At 33.2% G+C, this 24,356-nt stretch overlaps 1 protein-coding gene across 4 annotated transcripts in view; it reads right to left on the bottom strand.

Moving 5' to 3' along the window:
- Nucleotides 1-24,356, bottom strand: part of LOC147079052 (V-type proton ATPase 116 kDa subunit a1-like) — an 81,778-nt gene continuing 57,422 nt past the window's right edge. For all 4 annotated transcript variants that reach the window (XM_085952979.1, XM_085952985.1, XM_085952965.1 and 1 more), the window contains 13 exons: nucleotides 16,005-16,161; nucleotides 15,625-15,801; nucleotides 14,793-14,956; nucleotides 12,217-12,397; nucleotides 11,692-12,081; nucleotides 11,244-11,394; nucleotides 9,936-10,309; nucleotides 9,232-9,341; nucleotides 7,752-7,879; nucleotides 6,610-6,836; nucleotides 3,885-4,098; nucleotides 2,640-2,811; nucleotides 1-1,356 (listed from right to left, as the gene is read on the bottom strand). In XM_085952979.1, the coding sequence (XP_085809105.1) occupies nucleotides 1,257-1,356; nucleotides 2,640-2,811; nucleotides 3,885-4,098; nucleotides 6,610-6,836; nucleotides 7,752-7,879; nucleotides 9,232-9,341; nucleotides 9,936-10,309; nucleotides 11,244-11,394; nucleotides 11,692-12,081; nucleotides 12,217-12,397; nucleotides 14,793-14,956; nucleotides 15,625-15,801; nucleotides 16,005-16,121 (2,505 nt within the window). In that variant the 5' untranslated portion in view covers nucleotides 16,122-16,161 and the 3' untranslated portion in view covers nucleotides 1-1,256. The remainder of the gene's footprint in view (nucleotides 1,357-2,639; nucleotides 2,812-3,884; nucleotides 4,099-6,609; nucleotides 6,837-7,751; nucleotides 7,880-9,231; nucleotides 9,342-9,935; nucleotides 10,310-11,243; nucleotides 11,395-11,691; nucleotides 12,082-12,216; nucleotides 12,398-14,792; nucleotides 14,957-15,624; nucleotides 15,802-16,004; nucleotides 16,162-24,356) is intronic.

Below are 24,356 nucleotides of genomic sequence, written 5' to 3'. Positions count from 1 at the left end.
ATTGCGCAGTTTTATTTTTTCTAATTTGAATGGCTGACACAAATTTCAACAGTGATTAAAAATATAAACACTTAAATGAAACAGAAATAAACTATATATATTTAAAATATTTACATATTTCGTATTTTAGTGCTGATTTAGACATTATGTTTTCAGTTGCCTATCGAAATTGTATTTTTGTCATTTTAAAATAATATTTATAACTTTGTTTGAAAAAATACTCCACACGTAGATACCTTTTATTATACAATATATTAAATATATTAGAAAAATATGTATTGTGCAAATATTATTACATTGTAGATAAACATAAACGTTTGGTCCCATTGATATTTTTATAATAAATATTAACCATTCTATAATGATGCTATTATGAATATATTATATGACAATTACTTTCAATTCAAAACACAAAAGAATATACTGAATGAAAATGTAATAATACTGGAAAATAAACAACTCATAAAACAAAATCAATTATGCACATTTCACAATTTAATAACAAGTTAATACATATATGAGTGTTTGTGTATATACAATCCCAAAATATATAATTATGTATTACATTTTTTAATACTAATAAGGCACTTTTATAGCTCATAGTTTTTTCTTATACAAAAGCAAACATATTTATTTTATTTTTTACTTCACCAGGATGTAATTAATATTGAATCCAAAACAGATACAAATAATATATATATATTTTATATAATATCTTCTTGCACAACCATTCAATGTGTCTACTTTTTAGTCAAAAATCTATACAACTCATTTCTCAAAATAATAATGTTTTATTTTTCACTTGATAAAGAGAACTTCATAGTTAAATAATGTATTCAAAACACAACAAATTAACATAAATCATGTGATTTTTCAAATTGTTATTCACGGATAAAATTTATAATACAACACTTTGCAATAACTGTTTTCAATAAATTTATTGTACGAAGCAAACGAATTTCAATAAATAATATTTTAAAAAGATGCACCAATATGAAAGATATTCTAATTACAAATAAAATATTTCTTTAAATATTAGATTAAAACTAATACATAATATGTATTTAAATAAACCAATGTTATGGAACCGAAGAATTAATTAATTTTTAATTGAGACATATGTACAGTTAAAACTAAAACTGAATCTGTAATTAGAATATCAACACATTTTTAAAGACTATGAAATAATTTACGCGGATGAAAATATTTTTATGTGACAGTTTAGTCGTGATTACAATAAATAAATGAATGTGATGTTATTCTTCGACAACTTCCTCGCTCTCCAAGATAGTCTTGAAGCAGAACGGCTGGAACGGATATCCGAGGCCGGAGTAGAATTTGCTCATGAACTCCACCCTGAAAAATTAAAAAAATATATATTAACTCAATAATGAATCATACAAACTTGGTATTATATTGATTTGAGTTGAATCAATATAATACCAGACTAAGCCGACAATTGTACATAATTAATTCATTAATTCACATGGCAAGCGTTTTTCAATGATATAAGCAAGAGAAATATTGATGAAGAAAAAGTATCTTCACAGAAAATCACACCAGTCAATCATTGATCATTTTTACACACACTGCCGAAACTGGTAAATGTAATAATAATCAGTCCCATTATTTAGCAACATATTATATTTTGGGTATGCTTAATGACTAATTCGGCAGCAGCTATCGAATCCGAAAATACACCGCCCACCGTATTTGGAATAATACTCTCGGGAAGTTAAAGTTTATTTTGCACAATTTTCATGGGTAGATAGATAATTCTTCCAATGTGCGAGAATTATGAGGGACTAATTTGTATAATAATTAATATTATTGTCTATGGTCGCTATTACTGACAATATTTACATTGTCTCTGTTGCATTGGGATGTCTTACTCAGCACCCTGTCACCCTTACCTATTATCCGCCATAATTATCAAGTGTCATTTACATTGTTGCATTGAAAAAATGTCAAGAATTAAATAGTTTTTAAAAAATTTAGATAAAATGTTTTAAGTTAAAAACAAAAACGGGTGCTACGGCTGGCTAGCACAATACACGGCACTGAAGCGTGCCGATCACTACTAAGTACATTGTAAATAGGTATACAAAGGTTGAACGTTGTAGCCGGACAATTGTTCACACTGATACATTTACAAGCTAATTGTGATATTGAAGAAAATTAGTAATCAATATAAAATTATAAAAAACAGTACATAATTGGGTACTGATTCACACAAATAGTGTCACAGGAGATTTACGGATGCTTGGCCAAAGCAATTGTAAAATGGTGGTACTGGATCTTCTTGGATAGAAAAAGTTTTTAGCGATTGGTATACAAAAAATGATGATGACTATATAAATTACTAAGTGCCCGGCTTCATAAGAGGTCGCTTCTTGTAATTTACATTTACAATATTTTACTTAACAATACAATAATTACATTTTTCAATATCAAAACAACTGTATCTAGGCAGTACAGCAGTAAAAGTTAAACAAAAGAACACCAAATTAAAATTGAATCCAAAATAATATGCAAACTTTATCTTACTATGTGGTAAAAATTTAAAATTTGGAAGAAGCAAACAAGCATACTTTGAATTTTATATACATAAATATATATGGTTTTATTAAAATACATACCAATGAAGACGCAGGGTGTGCAAGAAGGCTGACAACCCTTCCATCATGACCAGAATGGCCAAAGTGAAGATGGACCAGGGAATGAACAGCACGTACAGGATGATGGCTCCTGTAAAGTTGTGGCTGGAGAAACCGAACCTCAACACCATATTCCACAACACCTCAGACAACTCTGAAAAAAAATAAAAAATACAATGTAGCCTAACTGTTACAACTAATGACCTATCCTAATTCTTTTGCAAATTAAACCTTACCAGTTTGAAGTAAAAAAAAAAACTATCCACTTCCGTATGATAGTTCTATTATATAATCAAGAGGAGTGGACAAAATTCAAAGCCATATATCAAAAATACTAGCGATGCCATTTCCAAGATATTGAGGACACATGAGGTCGAAATGGTACTCTCAACATCGACCAAGGTCTGGAATATTTTAAACCCAGTAACGGACTCGCAGTCAGATAAGCTGTCGCGGATGTTAGAAGGACTACATTGAACAAACCTCACGAACGGTAAAAAAGGGTGTGAGTGCGTAGAGTGAAGAAGGCATATCGACTAAAATTATACATGATGACTTAACGATTGCCGAGCATTTCATGGACACCGGCCACCAATTTGACTTTAAGACTTTGTGATATTTGGCCGGAATAAGAGATATTTTTTACAAATTAGTAAAGGACGCTATCAAAATTCATAGGAAGTCTGACAATATTATAAGGGATGATGGGTTACATTTAAAAACGGGGTTCCGGCACTTTAAGCGAAATTCAATATTCAATCTGGTTGTTACAACTAACACAGTACATTGTCACCCTTTTTACTCTGAGGAACGTTGGCCCTAGTGAGAAACAGATCAGATCACTTTTCAATAACTTCGAGCGGCGTTTCCATTCATACACCTTACAGTACACTTCAATACATTACCTCTTGAGAATGGCTTCTGCAATAGGCCCTAAAGTCGAGGAAAGAAGGAGAATGAACATGCAGTGACAACCCAAAAATCAATTACGATATCATATATCCACTCATGATTTTAGTTTCCATAAAAGATTATTGCACCACGTATTGTCTAACTATCTTGGTAGGTATCTTTACTATTAATGTCGTAATCTGATTGTGCTTAGTACAATGTCTTCCAATAATAAATCATTGCACATGAAACTTTTTACCAAATTAAAGTTAATGATAGTTCAATTTACGTTTTCCCTTTATTAACTTTTTTTTAATTAAAAAAAATATGACTTACGCGCATGAGCGAGTGACAGCGCCCAAAGTCGAAGATAGGAAGCAGTGTGGGAGACTGTGCTGAGCACATACTCGATGGTGTGGATGGCCTGGTGGGTCATCACATCCGAGAAGGGCTCTTCGTCGTGATTGTCTCCCGATGAAGCTGCCGGGACGGGGGTATCCACCACCTCCGGGGTCATCTCCATGCCCTGGTTTATGTCACCGTTAGTGGTCTGCGTGTGAATTTTCAGGTTAGTTTTTCACACGGCAACAAAAGCACACAGTTATTTCAATTAATATATTAGGTATGGCAATAGTTATACTCTGTTAAGATTATAAAATTTGGTGAGATACTGTTGAATGAATTATTGAATTCGGTTAGAACACCTCAAAATCTCATAAAAATGGTAAATTACTTAGAGTTAGTAAAGTCAGACAAATGCAATCACTCAAATAAAGGATGCTACGAAGGATTGTATGAATACATATTATATACTATACTATTATTAATTGTACATTTTTAAATCAGTTTTATTATTTTATTTATGTATTTGTTCGGGAGAATTATTTTGATTAGTGATTTATATACAATCAATAACAAAAAGATAGTAATTTATATAAATAATAAAATTGGAGTCTGGAGGAATCTATCAGTCTGTTATAACTCAACTATTGGACCAATTTCGACACACAGATTATAAGCTACACTGATGTCAAAGACACTCATCTAGATTCTCGATATATCAAAAGAAACTTCACAAAAATTACACACTTGCGTGAATAAGCAAGGGTTGAAAGATCAAACAAAAATCAAACAAATTCTATGTCAATAATTTGAGGCAAGGTGAAGCACAGCTAGAAATCGAACAAATAATATTACAAATTAGTCTACTTTTTCTTTCCGTATTTCACTCAGACGGAGTCGTAGGCGATTGCTAGTGAATAATAAAATGAGACGAATGAATTTAAATGTATTAATGTATACGTAATTTAAAAAAAAAAAAATATATATTATATTGAAAAGTTTAAGGTTTTATTACCAAAAAATTGCAATATCGAGTCATTCTAAAGATAAAATGCGTTGCTTTCATTTTCATTTGATTGTTTTTTAAATTGACATCTTCAATCCATAAGGATAAAAGCAATTCCATTTTTACTATTTGAGCGTTCATTTTACTTATTGTTTTTGATAACTAAGACACCATAGCCATGCCATACCATGCGATTAAATACGTTGATTTTTCTTGAGGATATTAATTTTAAAGTCAGTAACCTCCAATTTTAGTTTGTTAGTTAAATAGAATTAAAACAAAGATTGATTGCAAAGTCATTTATATTCATCAGCCGCCATTTTTTATATTTCACGACTAACTTTAAAGATGACTTTTTATTCATTTTCATGACATTCGAGACATTTTATCTGGCTGTTGCTGTTACGAGGGTGGGTCAATAAGTCCTTAGAAAAGCCGACAGGTGGCGCGACTAGTACTGTAAGCGGTTTGTTTTCATGCAGCGGCACTACCGATTCAGTATGCTGCGAAGTTTCAATCAGATTGGTCGGGTTGTTGTGTGTTTCTCGTACATTTAAAAAAAAATTTGCTTGTTTACAAAAAATGGAGAAAATTGAGTTTAGAGCTGTTATTAAACATTTTAATATAAAAGGGTTAACAGCAAAGGAAATAAAAAATGAGTTGGATTTAGTTCACGGCATATCTGCTCCTTCACTTGCAACTATTTATAACTGGTTAAATGAATTTAAACGTGGTCGTACATCAACAAAGGATGAACCACGCTCAGGACGTCCTATAGAGGTGACTACACCAGAAATGATCAATAAAATCCACGATATGGTGTTAAGTGACCGAAGATTAAAGTTGAGTGAGATAATTGAGGTTACAGGGATCTCAAAAGGTAGCGTCATTTCTATTTTACATGACAAATTGGGCATGAAAAAAAATTCTGCAAGATGGGTGCCGCGTTTGCTCACAGTCGACAATAAACGCAATAGGGTGGTGGCCTCTAAAGCCCTGTTGTCGCTCATGCAACGCAATCCGGATGAATAATAGGCTTACCATAATTATGAAACTCTAAACTGGGACAGGGATGGGAGATGGGCAAATAAACAAATTTACCCACCAAAAATTGTTATATTATTAAAAGTATGCACAAAAGAAGAATGCAGGAGGTTTGCTGCAGCAAAAATTCCAATTATTTTATTTGTTTATTGTGAAACCCTCGAAAATGTCCCTCTGATACCGGTCGAGATATTAAATAAAAGTCAAATAAGTAAGATTTATTAAATTAAATTAATAATAATTAATAATAATATATGCGGAACAAAATGCCAAACCGGCCGGGACAAATCTGTGAAACCGGGACGTATGGTAAGCCTAATCATAAATATATTAACAGATTTTTGTTTTACGAGAAATAGATGTTAACCACCTGCTCAGCCTATTAGGTCATTACTCTCCATTTTTTGATAGATCCGGGATTCGAACCTGAGACCCATGATATTATAGGCCGACATGTTACCGCTCGGCTATTGTGGGCAGTCACTTAGTCGTAGAAATACCTACAAATTTTCTCTTTATTTTCATGGCAGTCTATAAATAGGTGATTATAGTTTTAAAATGTCGAAAATGAAGAAGAAAATTACATAATTCAAGTAGAGTATGCGAGGCATTGCTGAATTTATTTCGACCAGTAATAAAGTACGCTCAGTGATGTCTGTTGTAACATACCTCATGTTTAGCAGCTTGTTTCCTGGTATAACGGATGACCAAAGGCCTGCCGAGGAACATGACGGGTATGCAGAGGATGGCGAAGAGGACAAAGTAACTCTGCATCTGTTCCTGGCCTTCGAACATGTAGCCTTTGCAGTTGTCCAAGCCTTTGGTGTGACTCACCAACATCATGTTGATGAAGTAGATGAGCACTGACGGAGCGCACGGAGGCTGTTCAGCAAAGTCTGAACAAATAAAAATAAACCATATTACAGTTTCTATTTTCTACTGTGTTACATTTTTAAATTAAAGAAGCTATTCTCAACAGAATTCTTGCCCTACAGAAAATCTGCTAAATATTTTTAAGTAGAATCGATTATTATTGACTGAACTGGTCTTAAAAAATTATTGTAACGCCGAGGTGTCACATTTTTTGCTAACATCTGTTTTACAAAAAAATGATATAAAAAGTTTGCAGAGGTTCGATATCATGTTCAGAGAAGCCACAATTGCCGCTGCCGATCCGAGCTCTGACACTACTTCACTACTGATGTAATTGTGTAGTGCGAGATAAATAATTATTTATACTAGCCCGGACACAAGCCATAATTTGTATAAAGTCTTACGTATTTTATTATATTATCGATATTATTATGTACTTACATAATTTCATACTAATTGTCAACACAAATAAAAGTTATGTATTTAAAAAAATTGCTGTTTGTCTCATTTTATTGTTAAAAATCAGAAAGGTATTCTACGGATGATGTTTTCATGAATACTACTTCTACACCTGTAAATAAACATTGCTATCAAATTAAATGTAGTTTGGACAGTATCATAAAAAATTGGGTGCTTTAATCAAAACAACACTACACAAAACCATGCATTCTTCCAGTGAAATATTTAACCCGCTAACAATATTATGTCTGCATGTGCTTGTTTTTTTATTGTCCTGTAAAGTTACTATATTTCGATAGTAACATAATACATAGAAAGTAAATTAGATGTTTTATAGAATAGAATCATAATATGATGAACTAATATTATCCAGTAAGAGTTGAAGTTCAATTAAAATGTTTCACTTAATTTTTAGGTTTTAAATATCAAACTTGTGCATCACTGTTAATTTAATCAAATCGAAGATAATATGCACATACCTTCATTCTCTGGTCCATATTTGACCCATTTGATGAACACCATAACGACCATGTAGAAGAAGAGGAGGATGAGGAAGAGCACTTGGGGGAGGAACTCCAGCAGGATTGATGAACGCCTGTTGAAGAAGCTGCAAACAAATAATATTAATATTAGTCTCATAGGTACCTACTGTTACCACCATGATAATGCAACAGTGAGCCTTGTAAACTGATGCATTATTATCAGGTTGATGGCGTTACATACACAGACTCGTCTGACTTTCATATTTTGTGGTTTGGAAAAGTTTCGGTGACTCGACAGGCAGAAAGATGCAAGCCACTAATGGTGTACTCATGGCCCCAGTTTTCATAACGTCGCCGGAGAACTGTAGTGGGATATCTAAAAAAACGTCTTTTTTTATCTGCTTATAAAATTCGTAATTATTCATAGTGTTAAGTGCTGTACTGAGATATTTGGTCTTACTAGTAAAATTTCTTTGTATGAGAAATATACCACTATAACATTGAATAAAAAAATCCACCATGTTAAATGTTAAACTGGGGTAACAGACATGTCTTACTATAGCACTCAAACAATTTAATAAAAATTTGTTACTGACGAAATATATGGTTGTATGCCTTCGGATTTTCTTTAAATATTTTCTTTATATATATGTGAGATGATTAACAAGTTTTAATTCTACTAAGAATATAAAATAATGAATTTTTTTAAACCTCAATATCTCAATACTATGTTTTTTAGATGTCCCACTACAGTTCTCAGGCGATGATAATATATATACTAAATATAATATCATAGTTATGTTTTTTTTGTCTTGATGTAGTATAAGAATGGTCATATATATAAACATCATTTGGCGGGATCTTCCCGCATGTGAAAAATGACTTGTATTTTTCCATTCACTTCCTTGTCAAGATATTCCACCTCGCAGTCTTGGTAAAAATATTTTTTCTGATAGGGGATGTTTATTAAGTGTTATAAATATATACTTCAATTCCGAATGTTGCATTCTTAAATCTTGTTTAATTGATAATTGAAATATTTATCGAGTAACTTTTCTATGCCTCACGATATTACTATGGCACTATCTGACAGGCCGCAGATTTTTAATGACACACATCGAATGTAGAGCGAAGCTCTCACTAAAATCGCTGTGATATCGATAATTTTTTGCTTAGTATTTCATAATTATTCAAACAGATGTCACTGTGTTTAATTTTTTAGATTATGCAAATCAATCGACAGTGGCTAGTAATTTGAGTTTAAAGTTGCACGAGATGAGTCGCGAAATTTGTATGTGTGGCCTGTCGATCACGGCCACATAGAGGGAGAAAACTCGCTGAAGGAATAGAACTGGTTAAAATAGTTTGAAGAGACGATTATTAAATAGGTCATTTTCTATATTAATTATTAGATCATCCCTGGACCTTTTTTGTAAAATATTTATTTATCGTGACTTGCTCCACATAATATACTTACTTAAAGTTAACAACGCTCATGCAGACGCCGAATATCATGTGGATGACACCAAAGATGATGGACAATTTCATTTTGTAGGAGTTCAAGAAAATGATTTTGTTTTCAGCCAACTGTAAATAAAAAAAAGAAAGAAACATTAGCACTTCATATTCATTTCAGAATTGCAATCATATTGCTCCCCTCTCTTCCGATAAATAAATATTTTATAATACACTTTTTGATGTTTTTTTACACTGTTCTACTTTCATACATTCACCATTTGTACACATTTTCTGGAACCTATTATGAATGAAATTCGAGGACCGCCTGTATGAATTTTTAAACGCAATACTTCTTTATACATACCATTTAAAAACACATAAATGACACAGACTGATGATAAAGCCATTTAAATGCGATGTTTGTTCATATACGAGCAGAATGATGATCATTTAAAACACTGGTGAAAACCAATTCAAATTAGAGGTAAAATACATTATGGACAAGTGGAAGGTTTGATGACTTTAAACACAGAATGAGACAGATACTGGTGACAAATCATTTAATTGGGCTCCAACACACTGAAAATGTTTAAAAATCACTATTGAGTGTTATAAAACAAAGATTTTTTAAGGCTCCCGCCTTCTTACTAGTCGAAACTTTTCGGTGAAATTATTTTAGAGTTTTTTTATCACAATATAACAAAAATTATATGAGTAGGTTACCTGCCACACGGGATCCATACCCATGGGATAGGGAAAATGTGTGTTGTCTGTCGCAGGGTTGAGCTGCATATTCTTGTTGCTTATGATGGTGGATTCATTGTAAGTGATTCTCCAGCCAGAGCCGAATACATTGAACGACTTGGAGAAGACGTCATTATAAATAAAGCCCGTGTAGATTGAGAACATGCCCATGAGCAGTACAATGTAGCGACCGGCGAAGAAGATGTTCCAGATCTCGTTGGTAGACTTGGCGGCTGCGATCTGCTTTTCGCGCACGCACATGAATATGCCGAACAGTAACATGATGAGGCCGTGGCCGCAGTCACCGAACATCACCGCAAACAAGAACGGGAAAGTGATGATTGTGTACAGAGCTGTAATCGAAACAGAATATTATTATCTCCGTTCCGTAGTATGAGTGTCATGATTAATTCTATTTCCTCGCCTGCCCATCCCAGCCTGAGGAGGGGATTGGCAAACTTTTGAGACGAAAAAGCCTAATAATATAAATACCTACCTACTGTCCTAATTTAGAAGTTTTTCAAGAGCCATAACTATATTTCTCTGGAAACTTATCAGATCCATCTCTCTCTAATGGAATCAACAATATTATATCTGTGAGTAGAAGGGCAAGATAAGTCTAAAGTCACTACTATTAGGAGAACTAAAAGAATATTGAGTTTTGTACAGCTTTGTACAGGAACTTCGATATTTACTTACTACTTCAACGGCGCTGATTCGACTCTTCCCTTTTCTCCTTTATGCATACATACGTTATGATTAATTTGGCATATTGTTTAACTCATTTATCAATGTTTTAGACTTATCACCCTTTTCCTTAGACACACAGATTATATTATAGAAAGCATGTTTGATTGTTTTCTCCAAGTTTATTTTAGTTTTTTTGTACATATTTCAGTTATTCAGATTCACCTATATCTAAGTAAAACATTTTTTTTATTTAGTCACTGTGAATGATTGAATTGTTGCAAGAATGATATAATTATATCAAAGGCCATTCCATTATTTACAAAAACGCATAATTAGTACAATAAATTATTAGTGTTATTCTTCTTGGTAAAGATTGTAAAACTTAAGCCATTGTCAGATGGAAGATTTTCATCTTCTGTAACCTATTATATGTGTTTAGTTTTTCTTCACAATTTTTTATGTATCAGTTCACATTAATGTATTTATAATGAGACATATCAGACTCATTATTTTAGATTTAAAGACAAGCAACTGTGTTGCATGAGTAAAATTTAAGTGATAAGTGGCAGTGGCATTATTAAATGTAGAAGTTTTGACCTGGATTAGCTTCTCGGTAGCTGGCAACACCGTAGGCATCGATGAGTCCCTGGAAACCTCTGGTAAACTTGTTGGTGCGGTTGAAGGTAGGCGGGTTTTCCGATGTTTCAATGCAATTCAGGAATGACGGAATTGAGCTGCCACACGCATTCTGTTACATTACAAAATAAATAAACATTTTACATCATTTTTAAAAGAAAATATACACTGAATGGAACTTGAGCCCAATGCAGTAGTAGTGTTATTTTATATAAGGTAGCTTAACAGGTAAAGCATAGTACACGGATTGTGATGGTTGAGGGTCTGGTGCAAATATTTCTCTAAAAAAAACTAATAAAGCTAAATTGTAAAAATAAAAACTTCTGCTGCTTTATGAAAAATTATGTAGGTATTAATTATAAATGGTACATTCTAAAGGTCGAAATAGAAAAAAATACCAAGAACTCACCGATCCATCAGTGAGCGCATTCTGAACAATAGTTAAGTCAGCCACTGGTACCCAGCATTCTCCGATGAGACACTTCTTGGTGACGTCCATGTTGAAGAGATTGAGCGTGTGATAGATCGCCTTCATCTTGCGCACCATGATGGTCCAGCTGGTGAGCTCCTTGGCCACAGCCACAAGCACTCGCTGACGATGGTCCTGCGTCTGGTTCAGCACCATGTTGAGATCCTCAAGACGGGTGCGGACCCCCTTCACCATCTCTTGCCGCTCATTGTGGGAGTTGGGGCACGGATAGAGACTTGCGTGGAAACCAGCGCACACCTTCTTTATGCGAGACTTCAATTGCTCTCCTTGGAAGAAGGCTACGAACACAGTCTTATAGATTTTATTGCCCTGAAATAGGTAAACAAAATTTTTGTTTCAAGTATTGGAGTAACATCAAAATAATTATATTTTTTGACACTTTTTAGTATTAGAAATATTTCGGATAAAAATAATCATATGATGAAAAGATTGTGTTCAACTTACAGTCGTGGGATCTTCAAGAGGCTTGTCAAGTTCGGCTTGACGGAGGAAGACGTTTCCTCTGGAGATTCTCCAGAGCATCCGTTCGAAGCCTGGAACCCTCTCCCGTTGAATAACACCCGCCACAAATCCTAAGCGGCCTCTGATGGCACCGCTTTGCTGCTGGTCTTCTGGGATCAGAGCTCTGGAAGATGTAGAAGAATATTAACCGATATGAACTAATCTAATATGTACTAAGTATGATGGCCACTAGATCTAGTAAAACCAAATCATTAACAAAATACAAGTGCTGATAAATTGTAGAAAAGAAACATTCTCGAAAAGGTGAAAGAACACATTGACATATGCACCAAACCAATTTGTATAATTAAATAACAAAAAAAAATATTTTTATAAATTTTTCAAGGTACTTTCCCAATTTGTATTTTCCCTCTTTTTACGTTTTTTGTCAGTCCCTTCAAACAGACAAATGTGCGGTGTTGCTGTCAGTTCCAATGGTATGGAATGGACAAGATAAATTTTATTAAAATATTTACATATGATAATAATATTCCACTTCTATGTACCAACCTACCTAATATTATATAATAAAATTTACAATCAAAATTTTAAATTTCCCCAACTTTTATTAATTTTATCTATCACACCATATTAATTTGCTCCTGTAGGGAGTAGTACCGGGCAGCTAGTAATGTATTATTTTATAGAAAATAGGGTGAGATGATTAAAAAAGCAGTATCCAGAAAAAGAAAATGTTGAACTATTGAAATGTAACATTATGTGCATAGTGCACTGATAGTGCACAGCATCTGACAAACAAAATTACCCTCATAAATCTCCTACCCGTTTTAAAACTGTGTTCATACAAATAAATACGCTGATTAAAATAAAAAAGCATATTAATGGGTTGGAGCAGCTTCACACAAAGGACACATGTATCTGATACCAGTATGATGCTCTGTGTGGAGCCACTCTAATGCCTTGATTACACGTAACGAGTACAGTGGCTAGACAGTGTCCTTGGCCGAGTGCTCGGTTGGTATAAACATATTACTGAGCATTCGGTGTAGGATGGGAGACAGTCACTCAGACTCTTTTCTATTTACTAGATCGAGTGCCCAACCCCTTACCTATCTTACCGTAATCTTTGCAGGTATAGCTTCTCTCATGACAGTATCTTTTCTTTGTATCATTAGAATAAGATTATTTAACAATTCATTAAAACGCTCTACATCCATTCTCAGAAGCGCTCTAAATTCATCAGGGTCTTCTAACTCCAATTCACTAAAAAGAGTGGATTTTGCACCACGATCTGGTCTCCTTAAAATCCATTGTCTTGTCCAAAAACGTTTACCTTCTTCGAGCAATAATTCATTCAATTCTTCTATCAGGAGTGGTATGAGCAGCTTAGTATATTTTAAATGTACGTTTTACGATCCATGTTTCGGTACACAAAACTAGCCTGCTTTTTGATCGAAAGTGAACTGACTCGCCACAAAAGTCGAAAAGAGAAAAATGCGTATAAACACTCTCTCGCCCACACCACTCTCTTGGCCTAGTGCCTTTTTCTGTCTCGCCACTGTACTCGTTACGTGTAATCAAGGCATTAGTACACAGATATGATATGTCCACAAATACATAATAACATATTATTCATTTCACCTTTGATTTGAATTAATTTTCTTAAAAATAACAAAACTGGACATAATATTTGTGCAGAAACCTTCATAAATATTGCAAATTCGTTATCCATTGTTCATGTTCATTGTCCACATAAATATTGAAATTTTGTTTGTAATGCTGTGTCCGAGTATAAGTCAATGGGCATAGTGTAGTTAATTTTAAGAACATACCCATTCGGTACGACTTTATTTTCCTTTACCGGGTCTCTGCTGCGATAACATAAATATATATATTGATTTAAAGTTGAGATAATCAATTAGTATTGACGTAGCACGTCATGTTTAGTGAACTAAAAGAAAAACAGAGTGCGAGAGACCGTGACTTCGGTGGCTGAGACCAGCTCAGAAAATTGTCTATTGAATCAATCCTAAACTGCATTATAGGTATGTAGATATGTATGTCCATGTAATAAACACAAAATGGTAAAATACCATAAATATTGCCAATCAACAGTTTAAAATTAATGTACTTATATCAAATTTGGATACATACTAAATATAAAATAATAAGCATGACGTCCCAACAGAATTTTTCCCAGTGTACTGCTGGACGAAACTGATAAGTTATCCAGAAAGACTTGCAAGCATTGCTGGTAAATATTAAATAAAATAGCAGAATGGAGAAATCTGAGGCGGTCTATGTCCACCTCGGACTGTAGCACCAAAAAAGAAGAAACAATTAGTATTGTGACACACAAGTTAGTTACGTATTTTACTACTGACCTTATCAAAGTCATTAATTGGTTGGTAGTACAATCTCAAAATCTCTTCCACTTACATGACAAAAAATTACAACTTTACTTATTATCTACCTGTTACAGTCATGTATCAAGCAAAATTATAAATCCAATACTGAAAGAATATCTGAATATAAATACCATTTTAAATTATTAATACCTGGTCAAAGAATCCATTCCATTTGCTTCTTCCTGCTCTGTGAAGAAGACCTGCGTCTTTTCCAGGACGTGCTTCAGCTCCGTCAGCTCGAGGAAATTCGACTTTAGATTGACGGCATTGTGAGACAACTCTAAGATTTCGTTCTCAGTTTTCTCCAAATGAGCCTGAAACAGATCAGTTTGCAAGATTATAAAATATGACACCAAAATAACTCATTGTCTGAATAGATTTCAGTTTTATGGGAGTCAGTAATTAAAATCAGATTATAAACTGTAATGTTGCCAACCTAAACCAAAGTAAACGAACTCCGCTGAATAATTTAAAACTGCAATACTGATATGTGAGCTTCTTGTATTACAAAACTATAAATAAATATAGTTATCAAGTTTACATACCTACATGTAATTTTATTATTTTTGGCTCTATAATTTGATATAGGTAGTTGGCTGATTAAAAGGTTTCATTCCAGAAATGATCGCTACTGAATCGATTAAGTTTGTAGGTATACAATATTCAATGTTCATTGAACCAATGTATCTTAGTCCGGACCAAGCATTAGGTCCATGCTGTGGATACAGATGCAGATTGCAAAAATAACCAGATATGGAATTCAAACCACGGCTCCAGAAGTGACCAACCAGTACCTTCGTATCAGCATTTTTATAACATGTCAGTCATATTACGTTTGTAGGTGGTGTAGGGGTAGATAAAACAAGTAATATTTTTATAATTATCAATTAAAATAATCATGTATTAAGAGGAAATGTGATAAATAGTAGAGATATGTGGTGACTAATTACTACCTATGGAGATATTTTATATGAACACTCACCTCGAGGTCTATGATCTCCCTGGGATTCGGAGCCCGGGGTTGCTCCCTCACATCGGGAATGTTCACCCCATCTTTGTTGACTTCGGCCTCGATATAGCGCAGCTTCCTCTCCATCTCGTCGCACCTTCGCACCTCGTTCACGAATTTCCTCTGGAACGCATTCACCTCCGCGTTCAACTGGAAATTTACAAAACTCGATTAATTAAAATCAAAGACTGGAACTTGCTTTGGCGATTTTGATTTTGATGATTTTGATAGGGCTCCATCTGGCAGAGGAATAATTTCTTCAGTTAATTTGATAATATTAATAAAATAGATTAAATATAGACAAAAATTTATACTGGTCACATAATTAATGAAAGTCAGAGAAAAATACTCACATCTCTGAATTGGACGGTGCCATTTTCTCCCAACTCTGAGACAGAAGTGTATGCTGCCTCAGGCTGAATGAAGAGCTGGCACAAGGCCATCTCTTCACTCCGGAACATTGCCCCCATGGCAACGGCTTTTCACTACGGGCCTTCTTCAAAAATACACCTGCAAAAGAGGAAATAATTATTGAGAAAGTGCATTTTCATTACTAGCATTGGCATGGAAAAAAATCATGGGAAAATCTTCATGTAATACACTAGGCAGTTAAACAGGTCGATGTTTAGTGTTATATTTTTACGACAATTTTATTTGCTTCACCAAATTAACAAAAAGGGTGGAAGAATATCATACCCACCATCACAGGTAGCCATGTCCTTCGGATCTATTCTAGCAAACGTGATTACCACGTAACGAGTGGAAACTGGTGGTGTATGCTAATATTCTATTTTACTAATTAGGCAGGTACCTACTACATATTATTGTCTTGTGGTATGGGTGAGCAGGTGAAATTCTTATGTTTTGTTACTTGAAATTTTCAAACAAAATGATTTTTTTGATTTAACATAGCCGAAAGTTATACCTATCTACCTATTTTTTTCTTAGTTTGGAAATGCATAAATTAAAGATGTATGTATTTAGAAATGAATTTGAAGAAATCTAAACATCAAAAATATATTGCAATATTAATTATATTAGTATCAATGCCCTGGAATAAGGTTCAATGAAATATGATGCATCTCCTGTGGGGGTGGTATGTATTCTATCATTATATTATGTTACTTCCAATTTTGAATTTTACAGATTAGTCAGTGCGCCCGTTAGACGGCCGGTCGGTGTAACTCGACCCGACGCCCGATGGTTGAGCATAACCACATGCAGTATATACCATAGATAGACCATAGTCCAATTTGTTATCAAACCTTTTCGCTTACGAAACACTTCAGGTAGGTAACAGGATTTTTTGTGATCAAAAGTAATTATTATGATTGATTGCTAAAATTTTCATGATATTTAGGGGATTTCTCTGAGAAAACTCTCACATAGCGCGGGAACACTAGCGTTCCGCAAAATACAGATTGAGTAACGCTGGCATAGTGATAATGTTGAAGTTGTGAAACAACAATCATTTTGGTTTGCAGACCACTTTAGTCAATTGATTCCATTGACCAATTGGGCCTATGCCTATGCACACGAAATTAACTCAAATAACAATATCGCAAATAACACGCTTTTGTTGGGATCATATTATTATTGTGTTGCTCATTGCACATATTATACTAATAAAACGAGATAACTGCAGAGTTCGAATTTTAAAATCATTTGAGTTATAGACCAACAACTATACAGATTCGTATGCATGTAACCCATAGGTATCGTCATTTGAGGCCCATATTAAATACATATATTTATTTTTCACGTTTTTAAGACAGGACTAGAAGTAAATCTTGATAAGGCCATCAGAAATTTGAAGAAGGCCGCTGACATTATTTTTGGGGTGGTGTTACTGTGTGTTCATTATTTTATAGGTATGCCATTGCACCTCTGTCCCTCCTAACTACGGCCATGCTTAAAGGTTGAGGCCCCAGAAACGTTCAGAATAACAAAATAAAGAATATGTTATGTTTTCCAATGTGTTTTTGTCACATCTGAAAATTGTCTAACAATAAAATATGCGATGTTACATTCGAATGCAATACTGTAACATGTTGGCAGTAAATGGAGATTTTAGATAAAACGATAATCATTTTCTACAAACTATTTACCATTCTGCATTCAGTATGAGCAATAACTAGCACTACCATCGAAATTCACAGATTGGCCGCGGTCTGACTATACCTAGCGGATCTTGTCTCTAGCGCAATATCAGTAATAATTATAATAATATATTATTATGCAGCACGTAGTGGTAGTAAAATATCTTTCTGCTGTAATCTATTATTAATTTGCTGGTTGGTTGGTAGCGGAGCTAGTTAGTCTGACTAATTTTTTAATTGAATAATATCGAATGTACATTTCAGTTTATAACGGTAACTTAAAAATAGATGAATCAATAGATAAATTGTTAGTACCTACCTACATAATAATGTGAATTTTATTAATAGCCATTGTCTTGATATTGCCTATTTTTATTACGGCGCAATAAAATTGATATTAGAAAATTTTAATTAAAAAAAAATATTCTAATAAAAACATAATGAAAAAACTATATTATTCCCGTTTGGTTGTAGGTAGGTACTCTGTTTATTAAATGGATTGAACAATCCGTGGAACAAACTACATAATGCAGTTCTTAGAATCATATTATAGTAATTCAATATTAGATGTAAATTATTATTTATTTAAGGCCTAATGCATAGTAATACTTTTATAATATGTTAAATAAGTGGACTTATGCGATAGTCAGCCGATTTTTGGACGCATGGGAGATAAGTGATAACGCATAACGAGAAACAGGTGGTATCATTTTTACCATGGTGTATTTATTAGTCATAAATGATAATAATTATTGATAGTCATAGAAAAACGTAAATTAAAAAAAAAAAATAATCATGATCACGGAAAGCGATGTTGGTTGTTCGCATAATACCTATAATGAAATTTATGTCAAGGGTGTTTTACATAACGTGGACATTTCTTTTTGTGCATCAGGCCCTCAGTTATATTAAATTTCTGTTCTGTTCAAAAACGTTAGATCTGGCAAGAAAAACGTCAAGTTGCCAACGTGTAAATTACTAAATCATACCAAAATTATAATCCATATGCATTTTAAGCGTTATTCATACCTACTTACTGTATTACATAATAGATTTTTTACGATGATCAAAAATATGGTATAAAATAATAATGACTATACATAATTTATTATTGTATGGTTGACAAAACTGAGCGAATTTCCATTAGTCACGAAAAAAAATTAACCACTATCTCTCGCATACAACCAGCGGTTCGAGAACCACAGTTTGGGAATAGTATAGAATATAGATTGATAGCTTTAAAAGAGTCATTTAACAATTTGCTGGTAAGACTGCAGGATAATATTATTATATAGGTGGCTTAAGGGGGGACATGCTCGTCGAAGGTCAAAATTGAGTTTTTATTGTATTTTCAAACCATGATCCTGGACACTCCTTAAACGTTGTAGATAATCTATTTATATAATTTTGAAGCCTTATTATCCTTTATAGTTATTTTAAACATTTGATGACTGCATGAAGTATTTTTGTTACATAAAATAGTATTCTTTTAAGCCTCTCGCTCTAATGTTTTAGAATATAGTCATATTTCGGTACATAACTGTGCAGTGGTGTTAAGATTTTTTACATTTATTAATTTTTAAACGCATTTAGAAAACCATTAGTATAATTTATTGCGAGATAATTTTTGTAAAATATTCACGATAAAAAATTATTTTGATAATCTCTGTGATCCCAAATTTGACAAGAATTAGGCATTTTATTATTCAAAAAATCGGCAAGATTAACACATTTGAAGTTAATTCTAAAGATATTTATTATAAGCTATGTCTTTGACCATTCAAGTGTGATAAAAATCTTATGAATAATGATTGCTTTATAATAATTATTGACCTAAGAATAAGGTAGTGTTTTTTTGAAATACGCCATTTCTTTTGTCATTCCCTAGTAGTTAAGCTATAACATACGGCCGTAGCCATAAAATGGCAAACTATAATTAAAGTAGGGAGTAAAATTATGTTAACGCGCGTGTTTGAACATGTACCTAACAGAATTTTTTTTTATTTTTTTTTAAACGGTACATGTTCAAACACGCGCGTCAATATCATTTTACTCCCTACTTCAATTATAGTTTGTCAATTTATGGCTACGGCCGTATGTTGTAGCTTAACCACTGGGGAATGACAAAAGAAATGGCGTATTTCAAAAAAACACTACCTTATTCTTAGGTCAATAATGATTATAAAGCAATCATTATTCATAAGATGTTTATCACACTTGAATGGTCAAAGACATAGCTTATAATAAATATCTTTAGAATCATCTTCAAATGTGTTAATCTTGCCGATTTTTTGAATAATAAAATGCCTAATTCTTGTCAAATTTGGGATCACAGAGATTATCAATATAATTTTTTATCGTGAATATTTTACAAAAATTATCTCGTAATAAATTATGCTAATGGTTTTATAAATGCGTTTAAAAATTAATAAATGTAAAAAATCTTAACATCACTGCACAGTTATGTACCGAAATATGACTATATTCTAAAACATTAGAGCGAGAGGTTTAAAAGAATACTATTTTATGTAACAAAAATACTTCATGCAGTCATCAAATGTTTAAAATAACTATAAAGGATAATAAGGCTTCAAAATTATATAAATAGATCATCTACAACGTTTAAGAAGTGTCCAAGATCATGGTTTGAAAATACAATAAAAACTCAATTTTGACCTTCGACGAGCATGTCCCCCCTTAAGCGCCGGTCTATAGTGTCGAGGGTCCCAGGTTCGAATCGTGGGTCTGGCAAGTACACAATATATTGTTTTTCAATTTGTGTATGAGTCAAAGTATGGACCTAATAGGTTGAGCAAATGGCTGACATCCATTTCTCGTAAAAATAAAATCTGTTAATACAAACCTCCACTCTGTGGAGGCCCATATGATCCTATTACTATTAGGATCGGACATGGTCGAAGAAAGAAGATATTATTATTAATGTCTCATGTTAAGCTTACAAAAGTTAATCGTAATAATCATGTTAGTAACATCTCATCTATAAAATAGATTGGAAAAGGCATGCAGGTATGTCGATAATATTCGTTAATTAAATAGATAAGTGTGCAATCAAATCAGACATAGGGACAAGGTACACTATATTACCTAAAAAACAAACCCACATAATACTAATAACACGTCCCGGACCCAAAGTTTTTTCATGCGACAGCGGATAGAGAAAACCCCTGGATGCAAATATTGGTAAAAGCATTATGGTCTAATCGTCTAATGCAGGGTTCCCAAACTATGTTCCGCGGAACACCAGTGTTCCGCCGAACCTGAGAAGGTGTTCCGCGACAATGTGGAAAGGTTTTATACACTGCAATACATTTAAAGATCTTCTACTAAGTAGAAGTTAAATTAAAATAAGTAAAGAAACTAGTAAGGACGATTACTGGGTTCGGAATCCATTTTCCGTGACAGCTAAACCATTAGGCTTAAGCGCAATTGACTATGAAAATCTAATTGGTTTAATAAGTGACTCTGATTTGAAATCAGCTTTTAAATGATTTCTGGGCGAGTTTGTCAGAAGTGTAGGTACCTACCTACCCCAATTTTTCAAAACAAGCTATTATTGTTTTACTTCCGCTTTCTACAACCTATTTATGCGAAGCGGGATTTTCTTTTTATTCTGTAACGAAGTCAAGTGCATGAACAGGCTCGATGCCACACCAGATATTAGAATGCAACTTGCCAATATTGTGCGTGATATCAAGAAGATATGCAATTCAAGGATTCAACATCATCGAATTCATTAAGTGCTTTGTTGATTCATATTTTTATGTTTATATTATTTTATATTGTAGTTTTATATTTCAAAAAAAATACTAAATATATAATGTGTTTTAATAACATTTTTTTAAAAATTTTTACTAGTAGGAATTACCAAAAAATAAGCTGAGTGTTCCGTTAAAATTTCTGGGTTTGCGAAGTGTTCCATTGCAGAAAAAGTTTGGGAAACCCTGGTCTAATGTATCTACATGTTTCTCAGATAAACTGTCAATGTGCTTATAGTTGTTATTATAGTTTTAACTATATACTTAAAGGAGTAAGGGACGACCCCTGTGAAGAAAGCTCAAATTTGTAACAAAACTGACGTCAAAATTATCCACGTGACGTGTCGCCAACGGTCCCTTCAGCGTAGTCCAATCAGGCTACACAACAGATTAATAAGGTAGAAATAGAAACAGTCGCCATATAACAAAATTTTGAAGCGAGATTTGGTTTATTGACTTAATAATGACCAGGCCATAAAACACAAAAATACAAAGAATATCCTCAAATATTAAAAATATATTGGATGCGTGTTTCGTTTACGCGACTAACATGTATGCCATAGGTGTAATTATTATTGAAAATAACATATTCTTCGACACGTGTTTAAGTTTATCCCATGCTTATCCATACTTGAAAATTAAACATTGTTACAGCCTCACCAAGAAGGTAACCCACTTAATACAATAACGTTTTCAATCCGCATCCTATTTAGTCGCCCCATATAACTGAACAGCGGCGAAGGGTGGAGGTAGGGTGTTAAGATCCGACATAAATAGTGCACACTAAACTGTATGTCAGACTATTTGTTTTCGCCGAACTGGCTACAATGTGTAGATAGCGTTTGTTAATTCTTAAAATTCAATTAAACCCTCCCTAATCCAATCCATAGTAGATAATAGTCAAAAAATACTCGTTTATCTATAAAATATATAAAATTATGCATCTATACCTACAGCATTTTAAATATTTTATAGATATAAGAATATTTTTTATCTATTATAGTTTGGTTTAGGCAGGGCTTAATGAATCTAAAAAAACTAACCATCGCCATGCACTCTTAATTCAACGAAAACAAATAAGTATGACTGAAAAAGTGTGCACTATTCTTGTCGGATCGCCCATAGCATACCTACCTAAACTAATGATTTGGCTTAGGCTGGGTTTAATTAAATTTTAAAAACTAACTAGCACCATCTGCAAATTGTATTCTTAGTTCAAAGAAAACAAATAAGTATGACTGACAAAGTTTATTGTGCACTATTTATGTCGAATATTAACAGCTTACCTCCACCCTTCGCCAATGCAATTGAAAGGAATACTTTTGCCAATGCTATATAATATAGAACAGAACACCTGTAACGAAATGATCGAATTTTATGTACCTACCTATAGGTACTTACTAAAAATAAATATATGTATAGATAATGCGTACATTATGTAGGTACATATGTGTAGTGGTGTAGACTAAAATTAAGATCATAGATTATTATAACAATAGTATATTTTCCAAAAGCAAACAGAAACCTTTTTAAGCCAATTCAGACGTTGTTTTCCCACCGGAAAACACACAATTATGGTCATCCGGTCGATGCATTCGATACACCAAAACAAAACAAATGACAACATTTGTGATACATACCTACCACCTATTTATTTTTATGAATGAAGGACACAATAATTATAATAATGCAGTACTCAAAATATGGAAGACAGAACAAAAATTAGGTACATAATATATTTTTACATTCCTACCTACCTTTATCTGACTAAAGTCCATATAGATAGTACGACTCATGAATAACTGATAGTATCATTTAGCATAGAAATACATTTATACACTGTCTACATCTACAAAATAGATTGTATTGGTTTGACGAATTTCAGTATATCGGTTGCTTACAGTCATGACGACTGAAAGTGAAAGACGTTAAAAATACCGACTCGCTTTTTGTTTACTTCGGGAAAACTATTGTCATCAGTGTTGCTAACCCTTGTCAACAATAATATTATGCCAGATTGGATACAAAAATAAGCTACAGACCTATAAACTTGTCTGAAGAATGGGATGGGAGAGCCACTGTCGAAAACTACCCAATCAAGACTCGTAACTGGACAAAATCTGATATTCGAATGAAATTTTCAAAATGGCGTCGTATGGTAGTACGTAGTTCCATTTTTGGCCATTCTACAGATAAGTTTGTAGTTTGCAGGAAAAAATGCCATGGTGATCTCCCAATATTTTTTTTACTATAAATAGAAGGAGGCTTAAGTATACTTTTCTGTTATGACATTTGAAATTATTTTGCAAGCGCATAAATAAAGGATGGTTTAGTTGGTAAACTCCACAAATATTAAGATCGCTCAGGTCTATTTTTAAATATTTATTGTGATTACGTACTTTACTCGAGTGCCGTGTTATAATCCCTACAAATGGACCTGCAATGCGAAGTCGCTTGTAGCTAAATTAATCACTGGATCAGTCTCCCAATATTTTTTTTACTATAAATAGAAGGAGGCTTAAGTATACTTTTCTGTTATGACATTTGAAATTATTTTGCAAGCGCATAAATAAAGGATGGTTTAGTTGGTAAACTCCACAAATATTAAGATCGCTCAGGTCTATTTTTAAATATTTATTGTGATTACGTACTTTACTCGAGTGCCGTGTTATAATCCCTACAAATGGACCTGCAATGCGAAGTCGCTTGTAGCTAAATTAATCACTGGATCAGTGGTCCTTTACATTTAGGCTATATCTCTATAATAATATAAGGTTTTGTCAAAATCTTTGATATTTTCTGAAAAAATAATATCAGATTTTTTCTTTGT

The sequence above is a fragment of the Rhyacophila brunnea genome, unplaced genomic scaffold (genome assembly GCF_057557595.1).
Source record: "Rhyacophila brunnea isolate RB1 unplaced genomic scaffold, BYU_Rbru_1.0 scaffold_10, whole genome shotgun sequence".
Classification (NCBI taxonomy): Eukaryota; Metazoa; Arthropoda; class Insecta; order Trichoptera; family Rhyacophilidae; genus Rhyacophila; species Rhyacophila brunnea.
The sequence above is the reverse complement of the archived record's forward strand: the minus strand, read 5'-3'. Positions and strand labels throughout refer to the sequence as shown.